At 31.6% G+C, this 21,273-nt stretch overlaps 1 protein-coding gene and 1 pseudogene across 1 annotated transcript; both read left to right on the top strand.

Annotated features, from left to right (window-relative positions):
• The first annotated feature begins 3,057 nt into the window (after nucleotides 1-3,057).
• LOC105953735 (tetrahydroberberine oxidase) lies at nucleotides 3,058-4,556 on the top strand. The gene has a single exon (XM_012977419.2). The coding sequence runs from the start codon at nucleotides 3,105-3,107 to the stop codon at nucleotides 4,554-4,556; it is 1,452 nt and encodes a 483-aa protein (XP_012832873.2). The 5' UTR covers nucleotides 3,058-3,104.
• An 8,549-nt stretch (nucleotides 4,557-13,105) lies between these two features.
• On the top strand, nucleotides 13,106-19,715 carry LOC148765873 (tetrahydroberberine oxidase-like; annotated as a pseudogene).
• The last annotated feature ends 1,558 nt before the right edge of the window (nucleotides 19,716-21,273 follow it).

The raw sequence follows: 21,273 nt of genomic DNA, 5'->3' as shown, positions 1-21,273 counted from the left end.
GTCTTTAATTCCTATACTCGAATATTATAAAAAAAAAAAAAAAAAAAAACAGTTACGTACACAATATGCAAGTAATTATTAAACAACATACTCTGTCGCACGGATTATAATCACATGTAACACATACATGTATGTAAAGTATTGTAAAAAATAATGTGCATGAAAACCTTGTGGCAGAGTAGTTGTAAGAATACTACACGATTCACAAAAAAGAGAACGATGTCAGAATGATGAAGTATTAGGAGAATAATATTCTGCAAGTGAGACCAACACTGATATGTGGTGTAGAATAATATGTAAACCGTGACGAATATTCTATAATTGTTGAATTATGGCTGAAGTTGGGATTTTTCATTGAGAAAATTGCACTCAGACCCCTGCATTCTCTTAAAATATTCTAAAAACCCCTAAAATTTTATTCAACTATAATTTAACCTCAATATCATCATTTAATCAATTTTGACAAACGACCCCGATTTTTACCACCATTAACGCCGACCGTTGACCGCCCTTGATTTTGTTTAAACCTTTTTTTTTTGGCATTCACATTTCTTAATATTGTTTTTTACGTCGTTCACCGATATTGGATTGTTGGTTAACAATGTTGATTTTTTGAACTTTTTCCCGCGACTTTTTTTTTTCCGATCAACACAATATTATTTATGTATAACACAATAATAAATACTATATTAGTACCTAGTATCGTAATATTAAAATTACAAACTTCTAACAAAGTTTTTATCTAAAATTTTGGGGCCAAAATACAATTTAAAAAATTCAAACCTTGCTTGAAGGTGATTGGGCCTCGGTGATAGTGGTCTTCGATATTGGGCTCGTGGCCCAGTAGGTAAGTAATTTGTAGGCCCATTGGGTTGGCCCAATTATGCATATCAGACCCCGATTTTTACCACTATTACCGCCGAATGTTGACCGCCGTTGATTTTTTTAAACTTTTTTTTTTCGGCGTTGACATTTTTTTAATACTGTTTTTTACGTCGTTCACCGATATTGGATTGTCGGTTAACAATGTTGATTTTTTGAACTTTTTCCCGTGACTTTTTTTTTTTCGATCAACACAATATTATTTCTGTATAACACAATAATAAATACTATATTAATACCTAGTATTGTAATATTAAAATTACAAACTTCTAACAAAGTTTTTATCTAAAATTTTGGGGCCAAAATACAATTTAAAAAATTCTAAAAATCCGTAATTTTTTCCTCTCAAATTTTTCTTCGTGGAACCTCCAGTGCATCCCAAATTTCTTCCCAAAAAAATATGAAGAAGATGAATTAGGCATGTGCTGCGTAATTCGGAAATGAGATAATCACTCTAGTACAACGGTTTTTTTGGGCTAACACCGGCTGTAAATTTTTATCTTTTTTTTTTTGGCTTAAATTTTTTCCGTCATTGAGTTGCGTTGACTTTTTTCTTTTTTTTTTCTTTTTTTTTGACTTTTTTTGTGATATTATTTTTCTCACTGGTTACCAGCTTTGACTTTTTTTTTTAAATTATATTTTTCCTACTAATCAACAATTTAAATAAAAATAAATTAAAAATGAAGAAAAAAAAGTCAACGTTGTTAACCTGACATTCAACATCGATCAACAGCGACAAAAACAATCAATCGAAAAAAGAGTCAACCGAGTTAAAAAGAAAGTCTACGTCAGATTAACCGATTGTGAAAAATCGAGGTCATTGGTTAAAATTGGTTAATTGCAATATACGGGTTTTTACAATATTTTGAAAGAATACATGGGTCTTATTGCAATTTTCTCAAAGAAAAAACCCCAAATTCAATTATAATTCAACCGTTGACCGTTACTTCTTAACGGTCAAACAAATGGAGGGACTCAATGTGTTAAAATGTGACAATATTAGTGTGCATTTTGTTGACGGCGGTAAATGGTGGACCAAAAGTGAAAAACTTGCATACTTGGGGGTCAAAGCTGTAATTATCCCTACAAAATTCACAATCTTTACTTAGAAATTTTTGTTACTGTTGTGTGACCTACAAAGTTAACAATATTTACTTTGAATTTTGTTACTATTGTACAATGAAATACCGTCTTGGTGTCCTGTGCTTTAAACAAACTAATTTGATACTTGGTAGTTGGTATTAAGATTAAACAATGACTGGTATATTATATTATCGCCGTGCTTTTATTGTTAACTGTTGGTTTTTTCAAAATTATGTCTTGTTGTTGTAACATCTAACAACACCATTTCATTCATGCTGAAATGATTATTAATTGAAAACGAAACACAATGTTGAGATTACCGGATCAGAAACGGGAGATTGTGTATTATCTATGGTGATGGTTACGGGTGGAAGTTGAAATGAAATTTCATAATTCCGTTGATTCCAATTCAAATTTGAGTTTGGCACAACAATTTTCATTTTGAATTCTGAAATTTTGATTTTGATTTTTTTTTCAATTTTTTCGGATCGTAGTTGGAATATGTATGAGATTTTGATTTTCAATCCAATTTTAATTTTTTAAAATTTCAAAACACAAATTAAAAAAATTGCGTCTGATAGTCGATTAATACACCTGACAAAACAAAAGAAATAAGTTAAAAAAAACGAAAAAAATTAATTTAAAAAAAAAATTAATAATAAAAAAAAAAACTATAATTAATTTTCTTTTAAAAAAAGAAGAAAAACGAAAATGGGGATGGGAAGAAGTTGAGCAATTTTGGGGATTATAGAGAAGAAGAAAGGAGCACTAGTTTTTCTCAAATAATGAAATATGGGTTGAAAAACCTATTAATGAAAGATTTAAGGGGTTTTTATGTCTCCTATTAAGTTTTTTTTGTCTCCTTGTTTAGTTGAAAAAAAATAGACCAATTCAAAAGAAGATCTAAAAACGCGATGCTAGAAAACTGAAATGTCAACAGCGTTTTATTCCACCAGAAAGGAAAGTCTTCATTCCTCAAACCCCACTCATTAATTCATACGGCAAAACACAACTTTGAATTGACAAATTCACCAATTCTTTACGTAACACATATACGTGGGTATAAATAGAAGCTCTCATTCTTCTCATTCTCATTCTCATATCAATCAACACACATACAAATATTATAATATTCAACAATGAAAACTCCAAATTCCTTTCTTTCGATTCTTATGATCGTATCGATTATCCTTTCGTGTCATTCTTGCCACGCTCAATCGTCCCACAGTCCGCCTCAAAATGATTTTCTACAATGCCTATCCCTTCATTTGCAAAACAATACTGGAATTTCTAGTGTTGTTTATACCCCTAACGACCCTTCGTATTTATCGATTTTACTATCTTCCGTAAGAAGCCTTCGATTCAGATCAGCTTCAACACCCAGACCTCAAGTAATCGTTACCCCGTTCGAAGAATCTCAAATTCAAACAACTATCCTTTGCGCCAGAGAGAATGGCATGCAGATCAGAATTCGAAGTGGCGGCCACGACTACGAGGGTCTTTCGTATACATCTCAAGTTCCATTTGTAGTCCTCGATTTGTTTAATTTCAGCGAAGTTTCAATCGACGTTGACCAAAAAACTGCATGGGTTGGGGCAGGTGCAATCATCGGGCAGCTCTATTATCGAATCAGCCAGACAAGTAAGACGCTCGCTTTTCCGGCAGGCGCGTGCCCCACCGTCGGAGTTGGCGGTCTCTTTAGCGGTGGAGGGTACGGCCCGATGCTGAGGAAATTCGGCCTTGCCGCTGATAATATTATCGATGCTCGTATTATCGACGTTAATGGAAGGATTCTTGACAGAAAATCGATGGGAGAGGATCTTTTTTGGGCCATTAGAGGTGGCGGTGGCTCTAGCTTCGGTGTTATAACTGCATGGAAATTGAAGTTGGTTACGGTTCCGGAAACCCTAACCATATTCTCCGTTGGAAGAACACTGGAGCAGAATGCAACTCAGCTAGTTCATAAATGGCAATATATTGCTCCGAATCTTGACGAAGATATATTGCTTTCGATTTCTATTGGACCGGTGAATTCGAGTGGGGCTGCTGGTGGCGGCAAAACTATTCAAGCCAACTTCAATTCGGTGTATCTCGGTGGGGTCGACAAGCTGCTGCCGTTGTTGGAACAGAGCTTTCCGGAATTGGGAGTCAGAAGAGAAGATTGCACTGAGGTGAGTTGGATCCAATCGGCGCTTTTCTTCGGCGGGTATTCGATACAAGTTTCGCCGGAAGTCGTAACGAGCAGAAACCCCGAAATTAGGAGCACGCTTCCGATAACAAGGTATTACTTCAAAGCGAAAGTAGACTATGTGCAGGAACCAATCTCGATCAAAGGGTTTGAAGGAATGTGGAAACTGTTGCTCGAGAGAGAAGCAAATATGGGGGAGTTGTTAGTAGTCCCGTACGGTGGAAAAATGAAGGAAATATCGGAAACCGCACTGCCATTCCCACACAGAGCAGGAAATCTATACAAAATTCAACAATTGGCTTATTGGGAAGAGAGTGGAGCAGTTGCATCGGAAAGATCGATAAGTTGGTCGAGGAAACTACATGATTACATGACTCCTTACGTTTCAAAATCACCAATTTAATGCATTTTAATTACATATTAATATGATTAATTACATATATAATTACTTGAAGTAACTCATATAAGACTAAAATTAAAAGTATGCAAAAGAGTGCAATTTGATTGGTTGGTTGACTAGGTTGCACAAGACCATTCTCAAATTGTTTACACTTGATTATAATGAGTAAACAGCAGCCCCATATCTCATCTCAAGCTGTAAAACCGTGGAGGAACCACAAGAATACAACAAATACAAGTCTTCGAGTCATGAACCTCCATTTGGCCTTGTTGGGAATTGGTAGATAAGTGAAGGCTTTGTGTTTTGGTCTTCATTTTCACTTGTCTTCTTCCAAAAAACGACCAGGCCAATCACTTAAGCTTCTCTTCTTATTTCTTCACTTCCATATTCACATAAGAGAACATCAAACCATAAGAACTCATAGAAGTATAGCTAGAACAAGTTCTTCACATTTTCTAGCTAAAAATCCTACCTTTTGAAGTCTGAATTCATCTCTTATCAAGGCTTCTAGCACACCCTATCTAAGACTGACCTTTTCACTTCATACACCATATTGAACTTGAGGTAAGTTGAAGATTTCATTTGCTCATCATAAGAACCATATTATGTGTTGTGTTTTAATGTGACTTTTGCTATGTGTTCTGCATGATGTTTAAATGATTGATGAGTCATAGTGATATGAAAGAATATGTTTAAAAAATGGGAGTATGATACTTGATTTGATGGTCGGGTAGGCAAGGGACGTGGGAGGAACCGGCGGACCCAACACATGGTGGAAAATACCTGAGGTCGAAAGACCAGTATGGAAAACCCAAAATTAAAGAAATGAAATACGGCTAATATCTAAGGTTGAAAGGCCGGTATGGAAATCCCGTATTATCTATTGGCCAAATATGATGAAGAGGTTCCGAAAACCACAACCTATTGCTATCAGTCAAGTACCACACTTCAAGGGTTCCCGAAAAAGAGAACGATTTCAAAGGAAAGGATCATGAATATAGTTATATGTGATATTGTACACATTGAATGAATAGTGTGTTATGTGATATATTTCTATTATATCAGTTGCAACTTGCTGAGTCACTAGCTCATTAGGTTCTTATGATGCAGGTAATGATGTACATGGTTAGAAGATGACCTAGCCAAGAGCGGCCAGACAGAGATTTGTTCATATGCCATGCTTCGAGCCATTTTTGTAGCCGAGCTAAAAACTCTAATTTCATTTTGTTAGCCGCTCTGTTATGGTTTTTGAAAAATGTAATTTTCTAAACGATGAATATGTATATATATGTATAGATTCGAGAAGGTACAAAGATTGATTTCTTTTCAAAGCATATAATGTTATTTTTATGTTAAAACCATAATGTTTAAGTATACATAAAAAGGTTAGCATCCCTAACTTAATGGTGGTGATCCGATTAGATTCTGCTGTTAGGTTGTGGGGTGTTACATTTTGTGGTATCAAAACGGAGGTTTAAAATCTTTTCTGAAGACAGAAGAAGGCATATGGACATACTTTGGCTGGGAAGCTTGGTTAGCTCAAGGAAATCTTTTTGTTTGAATGAGGATCCACGGCGTGTGTAGTTGCTTTTGTTTCTACGTAGTAAGGTGGTTGCATATTAATCACAAGTTGTAAAGTCTTTATGTCTAATTTGGACAAAGATTGTTGTTGAGAAATTGCTTTATGCATCTATAAACTTTTTCATCTATTTCATGTTTGTGACCTACAAAATTTAGGATAATAACAGTTTTGGTCTCCCAAGTTTGCACGTTTTTTTTTTTAGTTCCTCATTTACCGCCTTTAACAAAATACACGCTAATGTTGTCACATTTTAACACACTGAATCCGTTCGTCTGTTTGACAATCAAGAAGTAACGCTCAACTATTGAATTATGGCTGAATGTGGAATTTTTCATTGAGAAAATTGCACTCAGACCTTTACATTCTTTTAAAAAATTCTAAAAACCCCTAAAATTTTATTCAACCCTAATTTAATCTCAATTCCATCATTTAATCAATTTTGACAAACGACCCCGATCTTTACCACCATTACCGCCGACCGTTGACCGGCATTGATTTTTTTTTTTTTTAAACTTTTTCTTTTCGATGTTGAATTTTTTTAATACTGTTTTTAACGTCGTTCACCGATATTGGATTGTCGGTTAACAATGTTGATTTTTTGAACCTTTTCCCGCGACTTTTTTTTTCCGATCAACACAATATTATTACTGTATAACACAATAATAATACTATATTAATACCATGTATCGTAATATTAAAATTACAAACTTTTAACAAAGGTTTTATCTAAAATTTTGGGGCCAAAATACAATTTAAAAAATTCTAAAAATCCATAATTGCTTCCTCTCAATTTTCCTTCGTGGAACCGTCGGTGCATCCTAAATTTCTCCCCAAAAAAAATGCAGAGATGAATTAGGCATGTGCGGCGTAATTCGGAAATGAGATAACTATTGGAGATATTAATATTAAATGATACATTTCACTAAAAGCTTAAACTTTTGGTTGAGATGGTTATTCAAAATGGTATCAGAGCCAGACCAAATGAAAGGTCCTGAGTTCGAATCCCACAGGCACCCATTTAAAAATATTTCAAGTGTAAGGCTTCAAATGTAATTCGCCTGCACTTGAGGGGGCATATTGGAGATGTTAATATTAAACTAGTATTTCACCCGTGCGTTGCACGGAGGTGAATTTCAAAATGAGAAAAATAAACTTATGTAAACGACTATCTCTTTATAACAATACCAATTCAAGTAAAACAAAATGAAAGGAAATAAAAAACATATTTTATCTCTTAATTTAGAGTTGTAACATATGAAATTAAGTTAAATTTTACAAATAAGAAAACATGAAGCGCGCAAAAAACGATATCAAGATTATGTGAAATCATTTAAAACATATGGTATAACTCTATTTCTTGGATTGCAATCTACTACACCATGTGAGTCTTATGCAAAATAACTAAGGTAACAACAAATACGGTAGCAGAGAAGTAACTCAATAGATATTCAAATAATCTGCAAGTTTATCAACAATGGCGTTCAATTAGTAATGCACATTACTCAAACAACAATAAAACTTATAAATATTGCAAAAGAGATATGATGTATACGCCACTACCAGATACCAATGTTGATACCAATACCGATACCAATACTAATACCAATATTGTTACCAATAGTGATAATAATTCGATTAATATTGGTACTCATATTAATCCTAATACTAATACTAATAGTAATACTAATACTAATAGTAATACTAATACTAATAGTAATACTAATACTAATGTTAATACTAATAGTGATACTAATACTAATATTGGTACTAATACTAATACTAATACTAATATTAATACTAATACTAATATTAATACTAATACTAATACTAACACTAATACTAATACCAATATTGATACTGATACTGATACTGATATTGATACTAATACAAATATTAATACTAATATTGATACTAATAAAAATACTGATACTAATACTAATTCACATACTCGTACCAATACTAATACTAATACTAATAATAAAATAATACTAATACTAATATTGATATTGATAATAATACTAATACTAAGAGTAAGACTAATATTGATACTAATACTAATAATAATATTGATACTTCATTGACAATTATAGTGATATTGATATTAATACTAATACTAATACTAATGTTAATAATAATAGTGATACTAATAATAATATTGGTACTAATACTAATATTAATACTAATACTAATACTAATACTAATACTAATACTAATATTAATACTAATACTAATACTAATACTCATACTAATACTAATACTAATACTAATACTAATACTAATACTTATACTAATACTGATACTGATACTGATACTGATACTAATACTAATACTAATACTAATACTAATACTAATACTAATACTATTATCGATACTAATACTGATATTAATAAAAATATTAATACTAATACTGATACTAATAATAAAACTGATACTAATACTAATACTCATACTCGTACCAATACTAATACTAATACTAATATTCATATTGATACTAATAATAATAATAATATTGATACTTACATTAATAATTATAGTTCTATTGATACTAATACTAATATTAATACTAATACTAATACTAATACTAATACTAATACTAATATTAATATTAATACTAATACTAATACTAATACTTATACTAATACTAATACTAATAATAATATTAATACTAATATTAATACTAATACTGATATTAATACTAATATTGGTACTAATATTAATACTGATACTAATACTAATACTAATACCGATACTACTACTAATATTAATACTAATACTGATACTAATAATAATAATACCTATACCAATACTAATACTAATTCTCATACTCATACTCATACTCATACTCATACTCATACCAATAGTAATACTAATACTAATAATAATACTAATATTAATACTAATATTCATATTGATACTAATACTAATACTAAGAATAATACTAATATAGATATTAATACTGATAATTACATTGATAATGATAGTTATATTGATACTAATACTAATACTAAGAATAAGACTACTACTGATACTAATACTAATAATAATACTGATACTTATAGTGATACTAATAGTGATATTGATAATAATATTATTACTAATAGTAATACTAATATTAATACTAAGACTAATACTAATACCAATAACAATAATAATTAGGATACTGATACTATTAATACTTATACTCATACTGACTCGTAGTAATATTATATTAATACTAATATTAATATTGATACTGATATTGACACTAATATTGATTCTCATATCAATATTAATATTAATACTAATACTAATACTAATACTAATATTGATATTGATATTGATATTAATACCGATACTCATACTGATACTCATAGTAATACTAATACTAATATTGATACTCATACTGATACTCATACTAATACTGATACTCATACTAATATTGATACTCATACTAATACTGATACTCATACTAATATTGATACTCATACTGATACTCACAATCATACTGATACTCATACTAATACTGATACTAATATTGATATTGATATTGATACTAATACTGATACTGATGGTGATACTAATATCGATATTGATATTGATATTTAATTGATACTGATACTCATACTGATACTGATATTGATACAAATGTTGATACTGATACTGATACTAATATTGATACTGATACGGATACGAATACTGAAACTGAAACTGATACTGATAATGATACTGATATTGATATTGATATTGATACCGATACCGATACCGATACCGATACCGATACGGATGCCGATACCGATACGGATGCCGATACTAATGCCGATACCGATAATGATATCGATACTGATATTGATATTGATACTGATACTAATACTGATATTTAGACTAATATTAATATTAATAAACTAATATTAACACTAATATTAATACTAATACTGTTACTAATACTATTATTAATTATAATATTAATACTAATACTAATACTAATATTAATACCATTTCTAATACTAACATGTTAATATTGTTAATGTTAATGTTAATGTACATATTCTAATGCTAATACTAATTTTAATGTTAATGTTAATCAGGATATGTCGCTAATGCTAATTATAATTGTAATACTAATATTATCCAAATCCTTATCCTATTCCTAATCCTATTCATAACACTAATCATGATTCTAATCCTAATTATAATTCTAATCCTAAACCTATTTCTAACATTAATTATAATCCTAATAATTTTACTACTAATAATACTAATGTTATGCTAATGTTGATTCTAATTATAGTTCTAGCCATAATCCTAATCCTAATGCTAATCATAACCATAATACTAATACATGTCACTAATTGTAGTACGAATCAATAATCACAATCTTAATTTTAATTCTAATACTAATATTAATCATAATCATAATCCTAATATTAATTATAATACTATATTAATCCGAATCTAAATCCTAGTATTAATACTAAAACTAATTCAAAGAATATTAATTATAATCATAATTCTAATGCTAATACTAATAACAATCCTAATTATGATTTTGCATCAATGTTTTTGCAATTATCTATTATTTTGTATCAAAAAAATTCTATTCAATCTTGCAACTTTTATATCAAATTCCTTATGCGTGTGTACCTAAAACATCAAGAAACACATATTAAATATATTAGAAATTAATATTTAGTTATATTATCAAACTGACATTAAAATTATTTAAAGTAATATAAGGGTATAAGCAAACGTTAAGACGTGAAAATAACGATAATCGTTATTAATATGAATTAAAATTAAAAAAATTCGTAACGCCACCAATCATGCAATTATAATAAGGGACGATTTTAACTCGAATTTGAGTAAATTCAAATTAAATTAATTATAAAATGAAATCAAAAATAAATTTATTTAGGGTTTCCAAGAAAGTTGATATATTTAGAGCATTTTATAAATGGTAGGATATAAATATATTTAATTACCTCTAATTTTGGAAAATGATGACATGTTTTTTGATGATTTATTTCCACCAATCAATTCGCCACTTGGGATGAAATTGATGACATGTCATCAATTGAAATTGCCAAATGTCAATCAATTAGCTATGCAATTCAACTTTTATATATTATATAGATGATACATTTCACTAAAAGCTTAAGCTTTTGGTTGAGATGCTCATTAAAAAATAACCACTCTAGGACAACGGTTTTTTGGGCTAACACCGGCCATTAACTTTTATCTTTTTTTTTGTCTTAAAATTTTTCCGTCATTGAGCTGCGTTGACATTTTCCTTTTTTTTTTTCTTTTTTTTGAATTTTTTTATGATATTATTTTTCTCACTAGTTATGAGCTTTGAATTTTTATTTAAAAATTATATTTTTCTCACTAACCAACAATTTAAATAAAAATAAATAAAAAAAAATAAAAAAAAAAGTCAACGTTGTTAACCTGACATTCAACATCGATCAACAACGGCAAAATAATCAATCGCAAAGAGAGTCAACTGAGTTAAAAAGAAAGTCAACGTCAGATTAACCGATTGTGAAAAATCGATGTCATTGGTTAAAATTGGTTAATTGGGGAAATTGGGGTTAAATTATGGTTGGATAAAATTTATGGGTTTTTACAATATTTTGAAAGAATACAGGGGTCTTATTGCAATTTTCTCAAAGAAAAACCCCAAATTAAATTATAATTCAACCGTTGACCGTTACTTCTTAACGGTCAAACAAACAGAAGGACTCAATGTGTTACATGTGACAACATTAGTGTGTATTTTGTTGACGGCGGTAAACGGTGGACCTAAAAGTGAAAAACGTGCATACTTAGAGGACGAAAACTGTAATTATCCCTACAAAATTTACAATCTTTCCGTAGCAATTTTTGTTACTGTTGTGTGACCTACAAAGTTAACAATTTTTACTTTGAATTTTGTTACTACTTTACAATGAAATACCATTTAAAAAAAAAAAACGAAAAAAAAAATTAATAATAATAAAAAAAAAACAAAAATTAATTTTCTTTTAAAAAAAGAAGAAAAGCCAAAATGGGGATTGGAGTAGTTGAGCAATTTTGGGGATTATAGAGAAGAAGAAGGAGCATTGGTTAAAATTGGTTAATTGCAATATATGGGTTTTTACAATATTTTGAAAGAATACAAGGGGTCTTATTGCAATTTTCTCAAAGAGAAAACCCCAAATTCAATTATAATTCAACCATAGACCGTTACTCCTAAACGGTCAAACAGGTGGAATGACTCAATGTGTTAAAATGTGACAACATTTATGTTCATTTTGTTGACGGCGGTAAATGGTGGACCAAAAGTGAAAAACGTGCATATATGGGGATCAAAGCTGTAATTATCCCTACAAAATTCACAATCTTTACTTAGAAATTTTTGTTACTGTTCTGCGACTGACAAAGTTAACAATGTTTACTTTGAATTAGACGAACTAATTTAATACTTGGTATTAAAAATAAATAATGGTTGGTATATTATATTATCGCCCTGCTTTTAGTGTTAAATGTTGGTTTTTTCAAAATTATGCATTGTTGTTGTAACATCTAACAGCACCATTTCATTCATGTTGAAATGATTATTAATTGAAAACGAAACACAATGTTGAGATTACCTGATCAGAAACGGGAGATTGTGTATTCTATGTGCTGATGGTATGGGTGGAAGTTGGAATGACATTTCATAATTCTGCTGATTCCAATTCAAATATGAGTTTGGAACAACAATTTTCATTTTGAATTCTGAATTTTTTTAGGGTCGTAGTTGTAATATTTATGAGATTTTGATTTTCAATCCAATTTTAATTTTTTAAAATTTCAAAAAATAAATTAAAAAAATTGCGTCTGATAGTCGATTAATACACATGACAAAACAAAAGAAATAAGTTAAAAAAACGGAAAAAAAAAATTAATTTAAAATAAATAATAAAAAAAAAACAAAAACTAATTTTCTTTTAAAAAAAGAAGAAAAACAAAAATGGGGATGGGAGTAATTGAACAATTTTGGGGATTATAGAGAAGAAGAAAGGAGCACGAGTTTTTCTCAAATTTAACTTTTTTTTTATGTCTCCTTTTTAGTTGAAAAAAAATAGACCAATTCAAAAGAAGATCTAACGTCGTTCACCGATATTGGATTGTCGGTTAACAATACTGGAATTTCTAGTGTTGTTTATACCCCTAACGACGCCTCGTATTTATCGATTTTACTATCTTCCGTAAGAAGCCTTCGATTCAGATCAGCTTCAACCCAGACCTCAAGTAATCGTTACCCCGTTCGAAGAATCTCAAATTCAAACAACTATCCTTTGCGCCAGAGAGAATGGCATGCAGATCAGAATTCGAAGTGGCGGCCACGACTACGAGGGTCTTTCGTATACATCTCAAGTTCCATTTGTAGTCCTCGATTTGTTCAATTTCAGTGAAGTTGCAATCGACGTTGACCAAAAAACTGCATGGGTTGGGGCAGGTGCAATCATCGGTCAGCTCTATTATCGAATCAGCCAGACAAGTAAGACGCTCGCTTTTCCGGCAGGCGCATGCCCCACCGTCGGAGTTGGCGGTCTCTTTAGCGGTGGAGGGTACGGCCCCATGCTGAGGAAATTCGGCCTTGCTGCTGATAATATTATCGATGCTCGTATTATCGACGTTAATGGAAGGATTCTTGACAGAAAATCGATGGGAGATGATCTTTTTTGGGCCATTAGAGGTGGCGGTGGCTCTAGCTTCGGTGTTATAACTGCATGGAAATTGAAGTTGGTTACGGTTCCGGAAACCCTAACCATATTCTCTGTTGGACGAACACTGGAGCAGAATGCAACTCAGCTAGTTCATAAATGGCAATATATTGCTCCGAATCTTGACGAAGATATATTGCTTTCGATTTCTATTGGACCGGTGAATTCGAGTGGGGCTGCTGGTGGCGGCAAAACTATTCAAGCCAACTTCAATTCGGTGTATCTCGGTGGGGTCGACAAGCTGCTGCCGTTGTTGGAACAGAGCTTTCCGGAATTGGGAGTCAGAAGAGAAGATTGCACTGAGGTGAGTTGGATCCGATCGGCGCTTTTCTTCGGCTCTTCCTGGCATAATTTCCGCAAATTATAGATTCTGGAGGAGCAAAATTCAAACTAGCAATTTCCCCGTAAGATGCACGGATAGCATATAAAATGAAGTTATATCCACCTTAATATAAGTAAATGAGTTAGGGGATTTTCCTTATTATCCATACATATCGGTCAAATGTTAGCTAATATAAAATGTGTAACGGGTATAACTGATTTTAGATACTATACAAGTTTGTGTGTAATCATATTTAATCTCAAGGAATGCATCTGTAATTATACCTTGCTCATGAGGACAAATCCATGCAATCTGGAAAATAAAGCCCAAATTCCCCATTGAGTTTGACAGGCAGGTATGCCAAGTAGCAAAAGTTTTTCGTAAGTCAAGTCATGTAATCAATTTTGACAAACGACCCTGACTTTTACCATCATTACCGCTGACCGTCGACCGCTGTTAATTTTTTTTGAACTTTTTTTTTGGCATTGATTTTTTTTTAATATTGTATTTTACGTCGTTCATCGATATTGGATTGTCGGTTAACAATGTTAGAACTATAAAGCTTGACAGCATCAATGCTATAAAGCACGATTTTGAAATGATAAGATATCTTTTGAGGAGTGGTCAAGTCTCGGAGAGGATGGAAATAGTGTATCCAAATTGCTATAATCCTGTGGAAAAGATGTTTACGATGTATAAGCTCAAGCAAATCTTATTGTTTGAACGAGGATCCAGGGCATGTGTAGTTGCTTTTGTTTCTTTATGTCTAATTTGGACAAAGATTGTTTCTTATTAATTGCTTTATGCATCTATAAACTTTTTCATCTATTCATGTTTTGTTCCCAACAAAATTCAGGATAATAATAGTTTTGGTCCTTCAAGTTTGCACGTTTTTCATTTTCGGTCCCTTATTTACCCCGTTCAACAAAATACACACTAATGTTGTCACATTTTAACACACTGAGTCGATCCGTCCGTTTGTTTGACCATCAAGAAGTAATGCTCAATTGTTGAATTATGGCTGAATTTGGGTTTTTTCATTGAGAAAATTTCACTCAGACCCCTGCATTCTTTTAAAATATTCTAAAAAACCCCTAAAATTTTATTCAAACTTAATTTAACCTCAATTTCATCATTTAATCAATTTTGACAAACGACACCGATTTTTACCACTATTACCGTCGACCGTTGACCGTCGTTGATTTTTTTAAACTTTTTTTTTCGGCGTTGACATTTTTTAATACTTTTTTACGTCGTTCACCGATATTGGATCGTCGGTTAACAATGTTGATTTTTTGAACTTTTTCCCGCGACTTTTTTTCCGATCAGCACAATATTATTACTGTATAACACAATAATAAATACTATATTAATACCTAGTATCGTAATAGTAAAATTACAAATTTCTAACAAAGTTTTTATCTAAAATTTGGGGCCAAAATACAATTTAACAAATTCTAAAAATCCGTAATTTCTTCCTCTCAAATATTTCTTCGTGGAACCGCCAGTGCATCCCAAATTTCTTCCCAAAAAAATATGAAGAAGATGAATTAGGCATGTGCGGCGTAATTCGGAAATGAGATAACCACTCTAGTACAACGGGTTTTGGGCTAACACCAGCCGTTAATTTTTATCTTTTTCTTTTTGGCTTAAAATTTTCCGTCACTGAGTTGCGTTGACTTTTTCTTTTTTTTTTTTCTTTTTTTTTTTGACTTTTTTTATGATATTATTTTTCACACTGGTTACCAGCTTTGACACTTTTTTTTTTTTAAATTATACTTTTCCTACTAATCAACAACTTAAAAAAAATAAATTAAAAATGAAGAAAAAAAGTCAACGTTGTTAACCTGACATTCAACATGGATCAACAGCGGCAAAAAAAAATCAATCGAAAAAAGAGTCAATTGAGTTAAAAAGAAAGTTAACGTCAGATTAACCGATTGTGAAAAATCGAGGTCATTGGTTAAAATTGTTAATTGCAACGGGTTTTTACAATATTTTGAAAGAATACAGGGGTCTTATTGTAATTTTCTCAAAGAAAAAACCCCAAATTCAATTATAATTCAACCGTTGACCGTTACTTCTTAACGGTCAAACAGAAGGAGGGACTTAATGTGTTAAAATGTGACAACATTAGTGTTCATTTTGTTGACGGCGGTACATGGTGGACCAAAAGTGAAAAACTTGCATACTTGGGGATCAAAGCTGTAATTATCCCTACAAAATTCACAATCTTTACTTAGAATTTTTTGTTACTGTTGTGTGACATACAAAGTTAACAATATTTACTTTGAATTTTGTTACTATTGTACAATGAAATACCGTCTTGGTGTCTTGTGCTTTAAACGAACGAATTTGATACTTAGTATTAAGATTAAACAATGGCTGGTATATTATATTAGTGCAAAATACACTTTACCCCCTTTTACTATTTCCTATGTAACACTTACCCATCGTATTATGAAAAATACACTTACCCCCTTATTTTAACGGTCAACATATTTGACTCTTAACGGTGTTAGAAGCAAAATAAATTTAATAATATTTTTAATAATCCTTACTAAAGGACACATTTTCTTTATTTAAAAAAATATCACACGTACTATAAATATATTAAATAAATATTTAAGATAGCAATTCATTTTTAAATTTTGAATTAAATATAATTTACTTGATAAATTTATATTAAAAATAATATAAATTTTTCATATATTATTTTATAAAACCAAGTAGCAAGTATAATTTTTCATATTTTGGATTAAATTATTTAACTCATTAAACATTGTGTACATTGAATTTTTAATATTTATTTGTAACATTAAATTCCGTATAGGGAATCCTAAATGTAAAAGGCTTAAGTGAATTTTGATGTTACAAATAAATAAAATAAATCATTAGCATATATCGTTAAAAAATATTACTGTAGAATTATAATTTTTAATATAAATATTTAATGATTAAATATTTTAATCCTATATTTAAAAATGTATACATGTTAAATATTTATTTAATATATTTATCCACAATGAAAATATATTTTTTTAATAAAAATAAGGTGTCATTTCTTATGAATTATTAAAAAGTAATAATAGTTTTCTTATTTAATCATAATTTAAAAATATTATCATCTTAAATATTTGTTTAATTTATCCATACTACATGTAATATTTTTTAAATAAAAAAATGTGTCATTTAGAACTATATTAAATTTATTTTTCTACTAACACCGTTAAAAGTCAAATAGTTTGACCATTAAAATAAGGGGTAAGTGTATTTTACATAGTACGAGGGGGTAAGTGTTACGTGAAGCATAGTACAAGGGGTAAAGTGTATTTTGCGCATTATATTATCGCCCTGTTTTTTATTGTAAACTGTTTGTTTTTTTGTTGTAACATCTAACAACACCATTTCATTCATGTTGAAATGATTATTAACTGAAAACGAAACACAATGTTGAGATTACCTGATCAGAAACGAGAGATTGTGTATTCTCTTTGGTGATGGTTATGGGTGGAAGTTGGAATGAAATTTCATAATTCTGCCGATTCCAATTCAAATATGAGTTTGGAACAAAAATTTTCATTTTGAATTCTGAATTTTTTTCGGATCGTAGTTGGAATATTTATGTGAGATTTGATTTTCAATCCAATTTTAATTTTTTTAAAATTTCAAAAAAAAAATTAAAAAAATTGCGTCTGATAGTCGATTAATACACATGACAAAACAAAAGAAATACGTTAAAAAAACGGAAAAAAAATAAATTTAAAAAACATAATAATAAAAAAAAAACAAAAACACTAATTTTCTTTTAAAAAAAGAAGAAAAACGAAAATGGGGATGGGAGTAATGGAGCAATTTTGGGGATTATAGAGAAGAAGAAAGGAGCACGAGTTTTTCTCAAATAATGAAATATGGGATGGAAAACCTATTAATGAAAGATTTAAGGGGTTTTTATGTCTCATATTTAACTTTTTTTTATGTCTCCATTTAGTTGAAAAAAAATAGACCAATTCAAAAGAAGATCTAAAAACGCGATGCTTGAAAACTGAAAAGTCAACAGCGTCTTCATACCTCAAACCTCACTAATTAATTCATACGGCAAAACACAACTTTGAATTGACAAATTCAAACAACTATCCTCTGCGCCAGAGAGAATGGCATGCAGATTAGAATTCGAAGTGGCGGCCACGACTACGAGGGTCTTTCGTATACATCTCAAGTTCCGTTTGTAGTCCTCGATTTGTTCAATTTCAGTGAAGTTGCAATTGACGTTGACCAAAAAACTGCATGGGTTGGGGCAGGTACAATCATCGGGCAGCTCTACTATCGAATCAGCCAGACAAGTAAGACGCTCGGTTTTCCGGCAGGTGCATGCCCCACCGTCGGAGTTGGCGGTCTCTTTAGTGGTGGAGGGTACGGCCCGATGCTGAGGAAATTCGGCCTTGCCGCTGATAATATTATCGATGCTCGTATTATCGACGTTAATGGAAGAATTCTTGACAGAAAATCGATGGGAGAGAATCTTTTTTGGGCCATTAGAGGTGGCGGTGGCTCTAGCTTTGGTGTTATAACTGCATGGAAATTGAAGTTGGTTACGGTTCCGGAAACCCTAACCATATTCTCTGTTGGAAGAACCCTGGAGCAGAATGCAACCAGCTAGTTCATAAATGGCAATATATTGCTCCGAATCTTGATGAAGATATATTGCTTTCGATTTCTATTGGACCGGTGGATTCGAGTGAGCTGCTGGTGGCAAAACTATTCAAGCCAACTTCAATTCGGTGTATCTCGGTGGGGTCGACAAACTGCTGCCGTTTTGGAACAGAGCTTTCCGGAATTGGGAGTCAGGAGAGAAGATTGCACTGAGGTGAGCTGGATGCAATCGCACTTTTCTTCGGCGGGTATTCAATACAAGTTTCGCCGGAAGTCGTAACGAGCAGAAACCCCGAAAAAGCAGCATGCTTCCGATAACAAGGTATTACTTCAAAGCGAAACTAGACTATGTGCAGGAACCAATCTCGATCAAAGGTTCGAAGGAATGTGGAAACTGTTGCTAGAGAGAGAAGCAAATATGGGGGAGTTTGTTAGTAGTCCCGTACGGTGGAAAAATGAAGGAAATATCGGAAAGTGCGCTGCCATTCCCACACAGAGCTGGAAATCTTTACAAGATTCAACAATTGGCTTATTGGGAAGAGAGTGGAGCAGTTGCATCGGAAAGATCGATAAGTTGGTCGAGGAAACTACATGATTACATGACTCCTTACGTTTCAATGTCTCCAAGAGCTTCGTATATGAATTATCGAGACCTCGATTTGGGAGTAAATAATTATAACGGAGGAGATGGCAAAACATCAACAACAAGTTATGCGCAGGCTAGCGTTTGGGGGCTCAAGTATTTCAAGAACAACTTCAAAAGGTTGGTGCAGATTAAAACTAAGGTCGATCCAACTAACTTCTTCAGAAATAACTTCTTCAGAAACGAGCAGAGTATTCCATCCCTATATGCCAAGTCGTCGTCGAATAATAACTAACTTTAAGACGACCGGGGTAACAATTAAGATAATTGTTCGAAATATTCTTTCATTTTCTTCTTATGTTCATAATTAATTAGTTGCTATATGTAACTTGTGTGTTTATAATCCTTTATTTTTATTTCATTATTCTTTGTCAATTCTGTATTTTGAAAATTTATGTTGTAATTTATAACACTTGAAAAACCATACTGGTTCTGACAGCACACCGAAAATTCCTATTTTATTATTTACCATGATAATATTGATATGTTAGATGCAATTTTTGGAAACAAAATTGAAATTTTTGAATTTAATATTGACATATCTTTGTTTTAATTATGTGAAGCTATATAGATATAGGGAAAAAGAGAGGAAACACTATACTTGTTTCAATAAAGACCGTCTAGTACATGATACATTTTATTGAGCTTCTATTGTTTGATTTACGATGAACTTACGTGATATATTGCAGTGAGAAACTCTGTTTCTCAGTTAAGAGAGGATCAATGTGCTAAACGGTCATATATTCGTCCTAATTGCATTTATGCATTTTAATTACCTATTAATATGATTAATTACATATATAATTACTTGAAGTAACTCATATAAGACTAAAATCAAAAGTATACAAAATGGTGCAATTTGATTGGTTGGTTGACTAGGTTGCACAAGACCATTCTCAAATTGTTTACACTTGATTATAATGAGTAAACATCAGCCCCCTATCTCATCTCAAGCTGTAAAAACGTGGAGTAACCACAAGAATACAACAAATACAAGTCTTCCAGTCATGAACCTCCATTTGGCCTTGTTATGAATGGGTAGATAAGTGAAGACTTTGTGTTTTGGTCTTCATTTTCACTTGTCTTCTTCCAAAAAACGACCAGACCAATTACTTAAGCTTCTCTTCTTATTTCTTCACTTCCATATTCACATAAGAGAACATCAAACCATAAGAACTCATAGAAGTATAGCTAGAACAAGTTCTTCACCTTTTCTAGCTGAAAAGCCTACGTTTTGAAGTCTGAATTCATCTCTAATCAAGTCTTCTAGCACACCCTATCTAAGACTGACCTTTTCACTTCATACACCATATTGAACTTGAGGTAAGTTGAAGATTTTATTTGCTCATCATAAGAACCATATTATGTGTGTTTTAATGTGACTTTTGCTACGTGTTCTGCATGATGTTTAAATGATTGATGATTCATAGTGATATGAAAGAATATGTTTAAAAAATGGGAGTATGATACTTGATTGATGGTCGGGTAGGCAAGGGACGTGGGAGGAACCGGCGGACCCAACACATGGTGGAAAATACCTGAGGTCGAAAGACCAGTATGGAAAACCCACAATTAAAGAAATGAAACACGGCTAATACCTAAGGTCGAGAGGCTGGTATGGAAACCCCGTATTATCTATTGGCCAAATATGATGAACAGGTTCCGAAAACCACAGCCTATTGCTATCAGTCAAGTAATACCTCACTTCAAGAGTACCCGAAAAAGAGAACAGTTTCAAAGGAAAGGATCATGAATGAAGTTATATGGATATTGTACATATTGAATGAATAGTG

The sequence above is a fragment of the Erythranthe guttata genome, chromosome 13 (genome assembly GCF_056151865.1).
Source record: "Erythranthe guttata isolate IM_541 chromosome 13, IM_541, whole genome shotgun sequence".
Taxonomy (NCBI): Eukaryota; Viridiplantae; Streptophyta; class Magnoliopsida; order Lamiales; family Phrymaceae; genus Erythranthe; species Erythranthe guttata.
Note: the sequence above shows the minus strand (reverse complement) of the source record. Positions and strands in the feature narration are given on the sequence as shown.

Bases quoted from the DNA above. Each gene is read 5' to 3' on its own strand.
- LOC105953735 (XM_012977419.2), top strand. From the start codon at position 3,105: ATGAAAACTCCAAATTCCTTTCTTTCGATTCTTATGATCGTATCGATT.